Source organism: Populus alba, chromosome 10 (assembly GCF_005239225.2).
Source record: "Populus alba chromosome 10, ASM523922v2, whole genome shotgun sequence".
Classification (NCBI taxonomy): domain Eukaryota; kingdom Viridiplantae; phylum Streptophyta; class Magnoliopsida; order Malpighiales; family Salicaceae; genus Populus; species Populus alba.
The window spans coordinates 4,664,403-4,679,651 of NC_133293.1; the positions used below are offsets into that span (position 1 = coordinate 4,664,403).

The following is a 15,249-nucleotide window of genomic DNA, read 5'->3' on the forward strand; positions in this document are numbered from 1 at the left end:
ATTTAGCCCGAGAAAACCCAGTGACACAGGTAAACCCAGAGACCCGATTATATATATATATATTAAACATCACCGTTTTATTTTTTGACTGTCAATTTATTGAACCCTTTGCATTGCAACGTGATGACAGAATCACAAACTCACAATTCATAGAAAACCTAATATCTTCAATCTTCAAAGTTCAAAGCCATACCAGGTAAATTCTCATCTCTCTTTTGATTATAATAACCAGAAGAGGCCCTCAACAAACTATAAATCCTTTTTTTGTTTCTCTTCAGTTTTCTTCTCTCTCAGATTTTTGTTCTTTACTGGTTGATTAAGCAAACCAGTAACTATATGTTTGGAGAACCGCGTTTTGCAAGTAAACTATATATCCTTTTCTTCATCATTTTTTTTTTATTGTGGTTTTTTGGCTTTTCTGGTTTCTAGGTTTTCTAATTTTTAATATGTTGTCATTTAATTACATTAGAAATTCATGTTTTCCTTTTTGTATTTGAAAATTAAGAAGGTGATCCACTGTACTGTTAGATGTTGATCAATACCTGTTTAAAATGAGTTTTTCTTTTTGTATTCTGGTTTCGTTTCTCTTCATGGTTGTAAGATAAGTTGTTTAACTGCTTGTTTTTATATGTCAATCCTTTGCACATTGCTTGCCCTATTTATATGTCAATCCTTTTTTATTCCTTGCGTTTTGCTTGAATTTGGTCTCTGTTTCTTGCCCTTGCCCACCTTTTGTTTCTGTTATCAACAGATCAAGAGAAAATTAAACTCTACCCATAAACAATAGATTTTTTTTTAGTTAACCTAAATTAATCCATCTGACCTGTGACCCGATCATCATATCGGATCGACCACGAGATCGGGTTTAAAAACTATAATTTGTAAAGCTCCAGAACCATTTTAAACGGGATAGTAAATCAAGAATCCGGTCATAGCAACAGAAGAAAGGTTAAGGAAGATAGAACCGGCTAAAAATGTGATTTTCTTGCACAAGAAAAAAAGAAACACATTTTCATGAATGGTATTTATAGTTATGAACACTCACGGAACGGTGACAATAACATGAATCCAATCACTTGAACATCTAAATGGAAGATACGATACAAAGACATATATCTCACAATGCACTGTAATGAAATAATAATTAACACATGAAAAATCACTTAACATGCACATCATCTTCGTCTTCAATATCCCAACTAAAAACATCCTCTTCCTCTGCAGCGCTCAACCGCTTCTGCAAGTCAACTTTACTTGTACCAGCACTCTTCCCGCTCCCCACAGCTTCCCCTTTGCTCTCATCAACACTCCCAATATCTTCAATCTCATCCCACTCAAGATCCTCCTCAGGCAACAACTGACTAGAAACCACAGAAACATCACTATCCTTGCATGATCCACCATTACCCCCCTTTCCCTCCACCACCTTCTCCTCCAACTTATCACTATCCTTGCATGATGTGCCATCACGCCCCTCTCCCTTCACCACCACAGCCTTCTCCTCCAACTTATCATTATCCTTGCACAATTCAGCAGTACTGCCCTTTCCCTCCACCACGACCACCACCTTCTCCTCCAACTTATCCTCACTTCTATCAACCCCAACCTTTTCCTTCCCTGCTACATTCTCATTAATCACCTCATCAACATTCTCCTTCTCTACCTTTGCATCTTTACTTGATTCACCTTTCGACAAAGACACATCACCCTCCTCCTTATCATCATCAAAATCCCAACTCAAATCCTCTTCATCACCAGAAATCACTCGTTTAACAAGCAAAGCCCTCGCCTCCTCAGCTTGTTTCAACTTGAGCATCCTATAAAAATACCTACTCCAGAAACTCTCATCATCAACTCTGTTCGGCACAACCTCATTATAAATATCCCTAATCACCCCATTCTCAGTAATTAACCGCTCGATCTCCTCTTTTTTCTCATCCATTACAAGACCCCCTAATTTCCATTTCTCATAATCAACCTTATCCTCTGGTTCGCTACAATAAGTATCCAAATCAGACTGAAATGCATGCACTTGAGCATCAAAACGACTGTATTTCACATCCAAAGACTGCTGTTTACTCAAATTACTTCTACTACCATCAGCATTAGATGAGAGTGAATCATGATCATGGTCAGCATCTAAAATGGAGTCTTTACCTTGAGAAATGATCTGGGCCGTTGATTTCCACACGGTGGATCCAATACCGTCGATGGTTTCTTGAGCGACGGCTGCGCTTGCCTCGAAGGAGGCGGGGAGATCATGGACGGCGCGTGAAGCGACATCACGAATAATGGCGGTTTCTTTTTTTAAGCCGGATCCGAATTCTTCAAGATCCTTTTTATAGATTTCCATAACGGATTCAGACTTGGTTGCTAAGGTCTGGATTAATGAACCAAGAGACCAGACCTGGTTTTGGGTTGTCGGGTTCGGGTCCTCGGAGGTGGAATTGTTAGGAGGGGAATGGGATTTGGGTGAATCGGGTGGTGTTGTGTCATCAGCGAAGACTGATTTGAAGAAATTCATTTGGGAAGGATTAATTGTTTTGATTTTGTAGTGAGAAAGACGAGGGATCGGTGACTTCTCTTTCATATAGTCATGGTGGAAGGAGAAGGAAGAAGGAGGAGGACTTGGGTTTTGGACTTCCTTTTTATCGATTGAAAATGACTGCCTAACCTTACCCTTCTTCCTATACAAATTAGCATCAATCATTTTGTCCATTTAACCACAATTATAATTATAAGTTATTTTCGAGGATTTTATAATTATAAGTTATTTTCAGGTTATCTGTTATTTTAAAATAAATATATCTACAATTCAGTCGTGAAGTAGAAAATCTTTCTGCTTAGATTGAAGTTATTTAAAACTTGTATAAGATTATATTAATATTTTTTTATTTTTAAAAAATTATTTTTAAAATCAACACATTAAAATTATTTAAAAACACCAAAAAAATATTAATTTAAAACAAAAAAAAACTTTTAAATTTTTTTAAAAGCGCTTTTAAAATAAAAAAACAAATAGGGCCAAGTAAAAAATATTTTGAAAAGTAATCGCAACTACATTCCAAAAACTAAAAGATATCAGAACATAAAAAAAAAAAAAAAAAACACAGCTCATTTCATTGTGTTCCTTTAGTTATTTAATTTTGATCCCTTTATGGTTTTTTTTCCCCTTAGAAGTTGTGTTTATTTGGAATTGGGTTTGCGTTCATTTAAGATTGGGTTTGATAGTTTGTTTTGGTAGACTATCTTATCAGATCTCAAGGCATAAAAAAAAGATATCGCACAATTGATACTTAGTTTGGTAAAATTAAATAAAAATTTATTGATTTAAGATAATTAAAGCTATGGGGACCAAACTTGAATAATAGGAAGTATTGAACCCCTTTTTCTTTAAAGAATCGAGGAATGAATTGAACAGGTAGGGGAAAGCTCCGCCCTATTTTTTGGTCACTTAATTTTATCTCTCTCTTTTTTTTTTCAATTTAATCATTTAAAGCCAAGTTTATTTAAGATTAAACTTACCAGTGCTTTCTAGTTGTCTAGAAATGAAGTTCATTTTTATTAGTCTAAAATGATTAAAGCTCGAGGGACCAAGTTTGAAACTGATAACAATTACATGGACAAGGGTAAACGGGCAATGAAAAAAAGGCTAGTGTGTGCATTGCACGTGCTAGCATGTGAAGAAAGTCGTTGCACCTGGTAGCATGTGTGGCTTTCTTCGATGTTGTAACATCGCCATCCTTGGTGGCTTTAAAAGCATCTTGGTGAGGTCATCCTAATGGTGCAATGTATTTTGTTAGTTAAGGCGCGTGTCAACTTATTTTTCTTCTTCTCTTTCCTCTCATCTCCTCAGTTTCCACACCCATTATTTTCAAAATAGCAAGGGGTCCTGTCATTTTATTTTTATGTCAAATTTAGTCATAATTAAATTCTTTATTCAATTATAACAATTACGACCTAAATGCAATGCGAAATTTTTAAGTAGTTTACTTCCCTTGATTTCTATTTGTTTTGTTTTGGATCCTTTTTTTAAATGATTTTTTTTTTAATTTCATCATCCATCATTTGGTTGATTGAGAATTGAGTTTCGTAATATTTTTTTGTTTACCTTCTATGGGGTAATTTCTGGCCTTATGGTCAAGGTCACGAGTTTGGAAGGTTAGTTTAGGTTAACTTTAATCTTTTTTAGGTCCTTTTTATAATTAATTTTGTTATCAATTTCATCATCTAACATTAGGTTCGTTCAAGATTGAGCTTCATCATCTTTTTTAACTTAATTTTCTATGAAATTATCTCGATCTCATGACCTAAAATGTAGATTTGTAGGGTTAACCAAGTTGACACAAAATTTTTTTGTTGTTTTCTTTTTTTTTGTGGATTTTTTTTTTCTTCAGATTTACCCTTCAACAATGGATTAGTTTGGGAACGATTTAGGAATCTCAATTCATAAACCACTTTTATATATATATATATATATATATATATATATATATATTATGAAATGGATTAGTTTACTTGTAAAGTTGACTAATGATAACAAGACATATCATTGTTAGCATAAGGTAAATGTTTAAGTGATGTGAATGGTAAGTTATCAAGAGTTGATATCTTAGCCTTGAAATAGAAGGGTTAAATGACACAAATGTTACCAAGTTCATAAAGTGTGCTTAAATGCTCTTATTGGCAATACATATAAATTCCATGAAACAATATGGGTGTGTGTGCATGCTTTTTTCATTATATGTAATCATGTTTTGTTCATAGGTTCCACACAGTCTCGCCCTGAATAAAGCGAAGGTAGCATATGACACTTTTTGTTTATCATAGGTTATAATGCATATATGTTTTCATTTAAGCATCATTAAGAATTATTTATTTTTATTGATATTTCTTAATGTTTGATGTGCCGTGAATGATTCGAAAATCAGTAACAATGATTCTACCGAAAATGGATGAAGGATGGGTATGGTTGTGTTGTCTTTATATATATATATATATATATATATAGGCTGAATTATAGTGATTTTAAGATAAATAAGATGGAGAATAGACTAGAATGATACTTTGATAAGTTGATCTGGACACCACAAAGATCAATTTAGGATTCCGACGCCACACTCTTTATGATTGAAGAGTGATAAGTCAGGTAGGGTTCTTCACAAAATCAATTTGGAAGAACAACTCTTAATTCTCTGAATTAAGTTTCAAATCTTGGCCAAAAGTGTTTATTACATATTCTGATAATATATTTATAATTGGAACATCCCTCCAAAGTTAGAAAAATTCAAAATAATAGAAGTTATGCCTAAAAACTAGGCTTTTAATAAAGTAATTAGATAAATTTAACTAGCACATGTTTTTTTTTTTAATCTTTTTGAAACATAAGCAAACCAAATTTAAAACAGCTATAACTTTTTACACAAAAGTCCAATGCAATCATGGTTAGACAATCTAGAAAGATCACGTTCTGAACTTGAATTTCACTTAAATAAGTCTTGTTATCACATGCAATGGATGACTTCAAATTCGAGTTCAAATTCATCTACTATTCTGACCGTAAACAGCATCAATTCATTCACTTATTTGCATTATTGAGGGTTTGGTTAACAAAGAGATGGGGGCTTAGATTGCACTTCTTTGGTGTTTTGGATGAAAATGGTTAGTGGCATTGGGAGATCATGGCAGGTTATAATTTATTGAGAAATTAGGAGTTCCTAAGAAGAAAAGAAAGAAAGATGAATACAATTGCATTTTTTTCCAGAGATGTTGATATAAGCTAATGATGTGATGATATATATTTTAATTGGAACAAGTTGTAACTAATAAGATATAACTAGTTATACTTTGATCGTTATAAAAGAACTTATCATCACCACCTACACCTCACATCTTGATATAGTAGAACACTAGATCCTTGACCTGCACTACGTTGTGAGTCAAATTATTTTTTAAAAAAAATATAAAAGACTTATATATAGGCATTGCTACTCCTTTAATAGACATGGACACTTGTAAAGTTGACTAATGATATCAAAACATATCACAGTCAACATAAGGTAAATGTTCATGTGATGTGAATGATATTGATATCTTAGCCTTGAAATAGAAGAGTTAAATGACACCAATGATACCGAGTTAATAAAGTGTGCTTAAATGCTCTTATTGGCAATACATATAAATTCCATGAAAGAATATGGGTGTACATGCATGCTTTATTCATTATATGTAATAATGTTTTGTACATAGGTTCAATATAGTCTCACCTTGAATAGAGTGAAGGCAGTATATGACACTTTTTGTATATTGTAAATTGTAATACATATACATTTTCTTTATTTTTGTAAACATACTTAAATGATGTATGCATGAGTACATATTCTGGTTGTGTAAATGAATATGTAACTTAGTTTATAAATGCTAGTTACACCATCATAATGTCAATGGATGTTAATATTTTGTATCTTGGTTATAACATACCTATACTAGTATCCTTTCCTCATGCTGTGTAGATTTTTAATGTGATATATTGGTTAGAATAAAGATTTGTTTGAGTAATTGCTTATCATCCACTTATAAGAGAAGCTGTAATTTTTCTTTATGTTGCATTTCTTAACTATTGAAATAAGGCACTTGGCAATGATGTGGGAGCATGAGAAAGTCCAGGATGAGTGGGATCATTATTGTTAAAATCACGAGTTAACTCTTAAGATCTTATGATTTTGCGAGTTTACATGTATTCAACGTGCTAAATTGGACTAAAAACTCAAAACCAGTAAAATCGAACTTATCTCATGCAAAATCAGTAAAATCAGTAAACTCGATTCGATTTTATGAATTTATAAAATTTGTGATATAAACCAATTCAGATCCAAATTTGACCTTAAAATATTTGCTGACTAGTTTTGCGAGATTGGACATATCTTTCAAACTGCATATTGGATAAAGCTGAAATTTTACATGAAAATATTAGATATATGAAAATATATTGTGGTAAATTTTCAATGGAATTAGGAAACATAACATTGCAGAAGATCAAAATTAGTAAACTAATATTATCAAATATGTTAAAGAAGACTTTCGTGTACTGTTTGGAACATATCTAGAGCTATCCGTGGAATTTTGCTTCGATTAAAGTTGGGATAAAAACTAAATATTTGAAACTTTTCAGCCATATATTATAGGCCCAATAATTCATGAAAACAAGAGAACAATATGTTTGAAATCAGGAGAAAACGACATGTTTGAAATCAGGACTCAAATCTGCCAAGAATATGCAAAAATTGGAGATTCGGGTTACATGGAGGAATTTTAACATGAAAACTTTTGTTGTTGTTATTATTATTATTATTATTTATTTTTAAATAATTATTTTTAATTTAATTTTTTTTTCTAACAGATTAGACATTGTTTAAGAGTTTATTTAATTTTTAAATTTATGTTAGTTAATTATTAATTTAAACTTATTAACTTGCAATCCAAAAGATGTTTATCATAACATATTGCGGTGAGAATAACAAGATTGTCACTAGGTTTATGCATGCTTCCTATCTTTTAATAATTTTCTTATATTGAGAAATTTTGTTATGAAACTTTATATTTCTCCATATCATTAATTTATTAATTCATATTATTTATTTAGATCAGTTCTTGATTATAATATTATTGACTCATTTTATTATATTTTAATATAATTTAATTTCTTATCTAAAATTATTAATTAAAAAAATTACATATAGTATTTTTCATGTCATGTAAAAAAAACATTTTTTTTTTGACAAGTGGCAGCATATGGAAGAATTTTAGTTAGCGAGGTAGGGGAATGCGCGCCTGAGAATTCTTGTCAGAGAAAACTGGACAAATCTTTTCAGGCAGCAAAAGGCAAAGCAACTGAAGTGGATAATAGTGCGAGGCCATGGCTAGGGCCAAGGTAATGAAGGTCCACGTATAATGCATAACAGAGTTAGGGAGTGAACAATCAAACCCATTACATCCATAACTTGTTAACAAGGAGGATATAGCAGAGGATTCAACAAAAATCCTCCCAGCTCATGATATAGCTTTGATGAGACATTCAAATTTCCTACAGACAAGTTTCTGGCAGCAACTGAATGTTTTTCACTCCAAAACAACAATTAGTATCAGCAGCAGCCACGATTTAGCGTGCGAAAGAAGTCCTGAGAAAGGCAATCCACCCAAGTAGAAGAAACCATAGAGTGGAAAACAATTCACACAGAATAATATTTTTACCACAGTTGATTAGGAAAACAGAACACCAAGGACTCTGCAAAGAGCAACCGCCCACTTAGGCACTAGCAGAGTACATTAATAACATATAACATCCGCAATTTCACAATGAATATCAGTTATTATCAAATATATAATTGCATGCTAACCCTGGCTGAAGAGATTATGCTGTACAACTAACTGTTTCTCTGGCTCATCACCCGCAGAATGGAAAGAAACAGGTTCAGAACGTCCAAATAGAGAGCAACAGAGGCCAAAATATACTCATCATATGAGAAGCGCTTGATCAGGTGGTCAGTGTCATAAACAATGTATCCACAGAAGATCAAAGCGCTAATTCCACCATAAACTGCAGTGGACGTTGAGCCAAGTGGGAAGAACACCTGCATAATACCAGAACATCCATAACATCAGAACTATATACTGGGAGAACACATAATAGCTCCGTGTTGCACAAGATAAAATATCCATGGGAGGGTGACTTGAAGAAAATGAGGCATCTGACCTGGATAAAACTAGTCAGGATGAGGATAATGAGGGAAGTGAAGAGAATTGGTCCCAGGAAGCTAAAGTCCTTGCCCTTCTTTGCAGCCCAGAAAGTGTACGCAGTTAGAGAGCAAACCACAGCGGAGGTCAGAATTAATGCCTCAAGCACAATTTTACCTGAAAATATTTGAATGCAAGACAATAATCAAATCATAATTATAAAAGCTGCACATGAAGTCGCCAACAATCAATGAACTATTAAAAGTCCAAACAGGATAAGATAAATACCTTCTATATTAGCGCAGCTTGCTCCAACCAAGAGGCTAAGCGAAACGGTGAAGAGGCCAAGAATAATTAGATTCACAGGGTGTTTCTGGTGATACACATGCAAGGGCCACAACACTGCAAGCAAAATTACCCTCATTAAAAGAACAAAATTTCAAGAAACAAGCAAATTCACAATCCTCTTGCAAGTGAATCCACTTGAGTTTCATGTGTCCCACTTGAGTTTCAAGAAACTTTTTTTCTATTTAAACTGTCTATGTCACGAGAAATTTATAAAAAATATATATTTTAAACTACAAATTCACAATCAAGTTTCAATCTTTAACCCAGAAAGACATCCTAAAACATGAGATTTAAACAACATAAAACCACAAACAAATCAAGAAGAAAGGAGAGATCTTGAATATTGAGTACTTACAAACAAAGGGGACAATTGATAGAAACAAAACGAACCCGAAACTTCCCTTGAGGAGATCAGTCATAGGAGTATAGAGAATCGTAACAGCAGAGACGATGGTGGTGAGGACAAGCTGAGCAGCCAAGATTCCATAAACTTTGCGAATCAAACCCCATCGTAATTGATTCTCTCCAAGACTCAAACCCGGGTACAAAGTCTCTCCATTTCCTGCCTCCAAATCAATCTCCTTTGCCCCATCCTTGTTGCTAACGCTTGCGTATCCGTACATCTCTGCTGATTCTTCTCCCTTCTCTCTTGTTTTCCTTTACTTAACGAGGAGGGACGGAGGACAGGAGGGAGATGACTTTTCCTTTTTATTTTATTGAGAGTCGGTGGTTGTTTTCTAAAATGACGGGTTATCAGGTTTCAGAAGTGTGACGGGCGAATGGGATAACAGGAAATGTAGAAATGGATGGAAGACAACGTTGGTGATACTGTTTAGGGCTGTGACTCTAGATGATTAATTTTTTTTTGGAATATAAGTTGTTACCAACAAGTCCTAAACTTGTTGTTTTTTTAAGTCGCGTTGCGGAGAGACCGATAGTTTTGTTATTTAAAAAAATAAATATATATATATATATATATATATATATATATTATTTTAATATTTTTAAATTGTTTTAATAAGTTAATATTAAAAATAAATTTTAAAAAATAAAAAAATATATATTATTTTAATATATTTTTAATTAAAAATACTTTAAAACACAATTTCTATTACATTCTCAAACAAATACTAAATTGATTCAATAGCCTCTTTAATATTTTATTATATAATTAATTGGTTGTTTTTAGAGGTTGTTTGTGTTAGTGATGTGATTATGTTTTTTTTTTTTAAATATATATTTTTTTAAATTAATTTTTTATATATATTTTTAAGATATAGAGTTGAAATTTGATATTAATTATAAAGGTGTTACATATTTTGAGTGCCCTAACTTCTTTTACCCTTTTGGAATGGATGGTCAAACATCCCTAAAAAATAAAAATCCTTACTAAAGATATATCTAGAAAGAATTATTTTATCTAATATTAAAAATTAAAGATGGATTAAAAAAAAATCGTGTCTAAGATGCTTTTTACAAGCCTATAGTTTTTTTTTTTAATTCATTTGGGTTTACTTTTTTTTTTTATTATTTAATATAGATTTTATATTTTATTTGGGCTGTTTAAAATAATCTGTAACTATATAAAAAGATCCAATTAGTCCTAATAAAAAGCTTAGTTTTTTTAAAAATAATAGCAAGATAATAATTTTATTTTATTAATTTTATATATATATATAATATATATCTTTTTCGATTTTTTTGACACAGACTATTTTACTTCTAAAATAAATAAAATTTAAAACCTGTGAACTCCCAGGGGTCATACACACACACACACATATAAACAGAAGAAGCAACAAGGACAAAAAACAATATAATAATAAGAACAACAACAATAATAATAAACTGAACAAGCAAATGGAGACGAGACGACGACCTCCTCCTCTTTCTCTCTCTTTCTCTAGCTTTTCAAAACCCACAAGCTTGATTTAGAGTCAGACCCCCTACAGAAGACGTAACATCCAAAAAAAACGAAGAAGAAGGATATGGTTTTCGATTCGACCCCCAGTCTCTTCAACAATACCAGAAGGTAATTAATCCCTCTGGGTTGGGTTTTTATTGAGTATTCTTTAAAGTTTAATCTGACTGATTGACTTGTTTACTTGTCGATTTCTCTTTGTTTCTATGATTTAATTTTTGGGAAATGATTTCACATGGAAAAGAAACAAACTATAGGAATTTTACAGGTCTTTGAATCACAAGCTTCGTGCTTTATTTATTTATTTGTTTAGTATTAGTCCAATTTAATCAAAGTGCATGATTGTTAAAAGTAATTGGTCCTACTGTAATTGCAGTTCAAGTAGTGATCCTTACAGCGAAGAATATGGGAATGCAATGATTGTAAGAGCACACCCACTAGGTATGGCAAGAGCCAACAACAATGTTAATGTAGAGGGTGCAAGGGGGCCTGGACTTGAGCCGTGTATAGGGTTAGAGTTTGATTCGGCAGATGATGGGCGTGAGTTTTACAGTGTGTATGCCACGCGTGTAGGATTCAGAACTAGGACTGGCCAACTATATCGATCGCGCACTGATGGCTCTGTTGCTTCGAGAAGGTTTGTGTGCTCGAAGGAGGGTTTTCAACTAAATTCAAGGACGGGTTGTCCTGCATTCATAAGGGTGCAAAGACGGGATTCTGGGAAATGGGTTGTTGATCAGATACACAAGGATCACAATCATGAACTTGGAGATGTTGAGGAAAGCCGTCCTCCAATTTTGCCGCAGAGAACTCCTACAGGTAGGAAATCATCAGCCAAGGTTTCTTCAAAGTCAAAATTGAAGTTTCTTGCAGAAGTCGATGATGGACAACCATGCTTTTCTCGATCCATTAGTTTCAAACGCATTAAAACAGGAGGAGATGGAGGACAAGCAAAAGCTGAACCATATGCTGGTCTAGTGTTTAGTTCAGTTGATGAAGCATTCCATTTTTATCTAAGGTATGCAGATGAAGCTGGATTTAAAACTCGGATTGGTCAGCTGTTTCGATCAAAGAATGATGGGTCAATTACATCCCGGCGATTTGTGTGCTCCAAGGAAGGATTTCAGCATCCTTCAAGAGTAGGCTGTGGGGCTTTTATGAGGATTAAGAGACAAGATTCTGGAACTTGGATGGTGGACCGTCTTCAGAAAGATCATAATCATGATCTTGAGCCGCAAACAAGAACTCATACGAAAAGTTCCACTGCTTCAAAGAAATTTATAGATGAGGTAAATGGTGGATTAGACACTTTGGATCTATCAGAGATTAACAATGGTGTACGTTCCAATATTAGTCAGGGTAACAACATTGGAAGTGAATGGTACCATTTGCTGCTTGACTATTTTCAAAGCAAGCAAGCTAAAGATACAGGATTCTTTTATTCGGTGCAAGTTGATAATGGTGTTTGCATGAGTGTTTTCTGGGCTGATGGAAGATCTAGATTTGCGTCCAGTCAATTTGGTGATGCTATTGTGGTTGATACTTCATACAGGAAGACTAATTATCTGGTGCCATTTGCAACGTTTGTTGGAGTTAACCACCACAAGCAGCCAGTGCTTCTTGGGTGTGCTCTAATTGCCAATGAGTCTAAGGAGTCTTTCATTTGGCTGTTTCAGACATGGCTTAGGGCAACATCTGGGTGCCGTCCAAAGTCAATTATAGCTGATCAAGACATGGCAATCCAACAAGCAATTGCCCATGTTTTTCCTGGGACTCGTCATCGTTTTTCAATGTGGCAGATCAGGGCAAAGGAAAGAGAGAATTTAAGGTCAATGTCCAATGAATTCAAATATGAATATGAAAAGTGCACCTATGATAGCCAGACTAATGCTGATTTTAATACCATGTGGAATGCCCTTGTCAACAAATATGGTCTGAAGGAGAATGTATGGCTCAAAGAAATGTACGAAAAGCGTGAAAGCTGGGTTCCATTGTACCTGCGAGGTACTTTTTTTGCTGGCATTCCCCTAAACGAAAGTATAGAATCATTGTTTGGTATATTCTTGAATGCTGAAACACCACTTGTAGAGTTTATAGCACGATATGAGCAAGGTCTTGAGCAACGTCGTGAGGAGGAAAGAAAAGAGGATTTTAACTGTTCTAATTTGCAGGCTTTTCTACAAACAAAAGAACCAATAGAAGAACAATGCAGAAGGCTTTATACACTCACTGTTTTCCAAATAGTTCAAAAGGAACTTCTGCAATGTTATAATTATCTTGGAATAAAGATTTATGAAGAAGGTACCATCAGCAGATATTCAGTGCGAAGATGTGGGAATGACAGTGAGAAACATATGGTTACTTTTAGTGCATCCAACCTCAATGTAAGTTGCAGTTGTCAAATGTTTGAATTTGAAGGTGTGCTGTGTAGGCATGTTTTGAGAGTCTTCATCCTGTTGAACATGAGAGAAATTCCAACTCACTACCTCTTACATCGGTGGACGAGAAATGCTGAGCATGGCCTTGTTTGCGATGTTGACTCTGGGGTTAGCTGTCAAGAACTCAAGTCGTTAATGGTGTGGAGTTTGAGGGAAACAGCCTGTAAATACATAGAGTCTGGAACAGCATCTATTGAAAAATACAGGCTTGCCTGTGAGATTATGCGAGATGGTGCTAAAAAGTTTTGCCGACAAAGGTAAGCCCTGGATGGGACCAATGACATGCACGGCTAATTTTTGTACCTTGACCTTTTCTTTTTGTACCTTGTTTCTGGCCACCTTCACTGAAGACTGATAGCTTGGGAATAATGGCATTTCTCTGTATTTATCACATGTTGTGCATTCCCATTTGTTATAATACTAAATTACTAATCGATAAGACTTTCTGTAGTCCTTTAAGTGTAAATTCTATCACTAATTTCTCTCCATGATTTTTGCAGTTTTTCCTTCCCAGTTTTTTTTTTTTTTTAGTTTCATTTACAGACGGTTTAGCAAACCACATCATTATTTATTTTATTAAGCACTAGCTATGATGAGATGGAAAGAGAGATTTCCTGTTCTAACAACATGATGCATATAGACATAGATGAGGTTGCCAAAGAAGTAGGCAATTAGATTTCTGCTGCCCCCGACAGTGTCTGGGGTAAGCCCCATTATTGATAGCGGCAGACAAGAGTTGTCTGGATGGCTTTATATTTCTATAAGCCCTTTACAGTTCCTATATAGTGTCACCCACGAGAAACGATGTAGGATAAATGGTTTAGAAATGGAGCTGCTCTTTGTTCTCCAGACGGTACATAAGAAAGTAGATTTAACATACAGATCCTTTCAAACTGCATTGAAACTAACTTGGTGCAACCTGGTTGAGAATATGTGGAGTACTTTCTGCAGGTAGTGCAGAGAATTTCCATGTAATTTTGTTTCCTTTGAAGTATTCATTTGAGCCTGCCAATTTTGTTGAACAAACATACCTTTTAGTTCAGTGGATGCCTCTTTTCTGCTGTAGTAATTCAACAAAGGACATGGTACTGATTTAAAGTTTAAAATAAATAGCAGTGCATTAAAATGAACTTCAAAACAGAGAAATATACAATGGAAAGTGCTACCGCTAACTATCATTCGTCTTGAAACTCAATTCCAGATTTGATCCAAGATTATCTCTTTTCATTCGTTGCCCAGAAATCATTATGCATTTTGCGAAGGAACATTATCTATGAACTTTCGGTATCATCATGGACTCTTTGGTACAAGGATCGAATAGCAACAGTGTATAAAAGAGGTATGAAGAAAGCTGGCCAAGGTCATAACAGAAGAAACACATATTAAGCCACAAGATCCTATGAAAGTGTGAAATCATAAAAGCCTCTATTCTTCAATGAATAAGCAAGCTCTGCTGCTATGGCATCATTACGTGCTTCATGGTCTACAACAGTAGACTGAGTGATGATGAGGGGATGCGAGAATAAAAGTCTCTGCCTCAGGTGTTTAACATAATTGTCTGTTATTGCTGCATTGAAGTGCACTCTAATGAATTGTGGATCAGAAAATAGAGAGCACCAGGATTTGCGTAGGCATTTGAATGGCAAAAGAGACTTCACAGGTAGCCGTGAGAGTATTAAACCCTAATTTTAGACAGCTAGCCTTGAGAGTACTGGGGTTGGATCAAGCTCATGGTTTTGTACTGTCATCCTTATCATTTATAGGCAGGAATTTCACACTGCATATGCTCTGTACCAGTTGCTTTATGTG

At 34.3% G+C, this 15,249-nt stretch overlaps 3 protein-coding genes across 3 annotated transcripts; 1 reads left to right on the forward strand and 2 right to left on the reverse strand.

Annotated features, from left to right (window-relative positions):
• Positions 1–992: 992 nt before the first annotated feature.
• On the reverse strand, positions 993–2,716 carry LOC118034554 (uncharacterized). Its single transcript, XM_035039889.2, has one exon. It carries the CDS (start codon positions 2,708–2,710, stop codon positions 1,160–1,162), a length of 1,551 nt encoding a protein of 516 aa, XP_034895780.2. The 5' UTR covers positions 2,711–2,716; the 3' UTR covers positions 993–1,159.
• A 5,511-nt stretch (positions 2,717–8,227) lies between these two features.
• LOC118034553 (BI1-like protein) lies at positions 8,228–9,779 on the reverse strand. Its single transcript, XM_035039888.2, has 4 exons — positions 9,437–9,779; positions 9,022–9,135; positions 8,753–8,910; positions 8,228–8,630 (listed from the first exon to the last, which is right to left on the reverse strand). Exons 1-4 carry the CDS (start codon positions 9,702–9,704, stop codon positions 8,424–8,426), a joined length of 747 nt encoding a protein of 248 aa, XP_034895779.1. The 5' UTR covers positions 9,705–9,779; the 3' UTR covers positions 8,228–8,423.
• A 1,130-nt stretch (positions 9,780–10,909) lies between these two features.
• Positions 10,910–13,890, forward strand: LOC118034552 (protein FAR1-RELATED SEQUENCE 7). The gene is made up of 2 exons (XM_035039887.2): positions 10,910–11,113; positions 11,379–13,890. The coding sequence occupies exons 1-2, from the start codon at positions 11,070–11,072 to the stop codon at positions 13,699–13,701; spliced, it is 2,367 nt and encodes a 788-aa protein (XP_034895778.1). The 5' UTR covers positions 10,910–11,069; the 3' UTR covers positions 13,702–13,890.
• Positions 13,891–15,249: the final 1,359 nt, after the last annotated feature.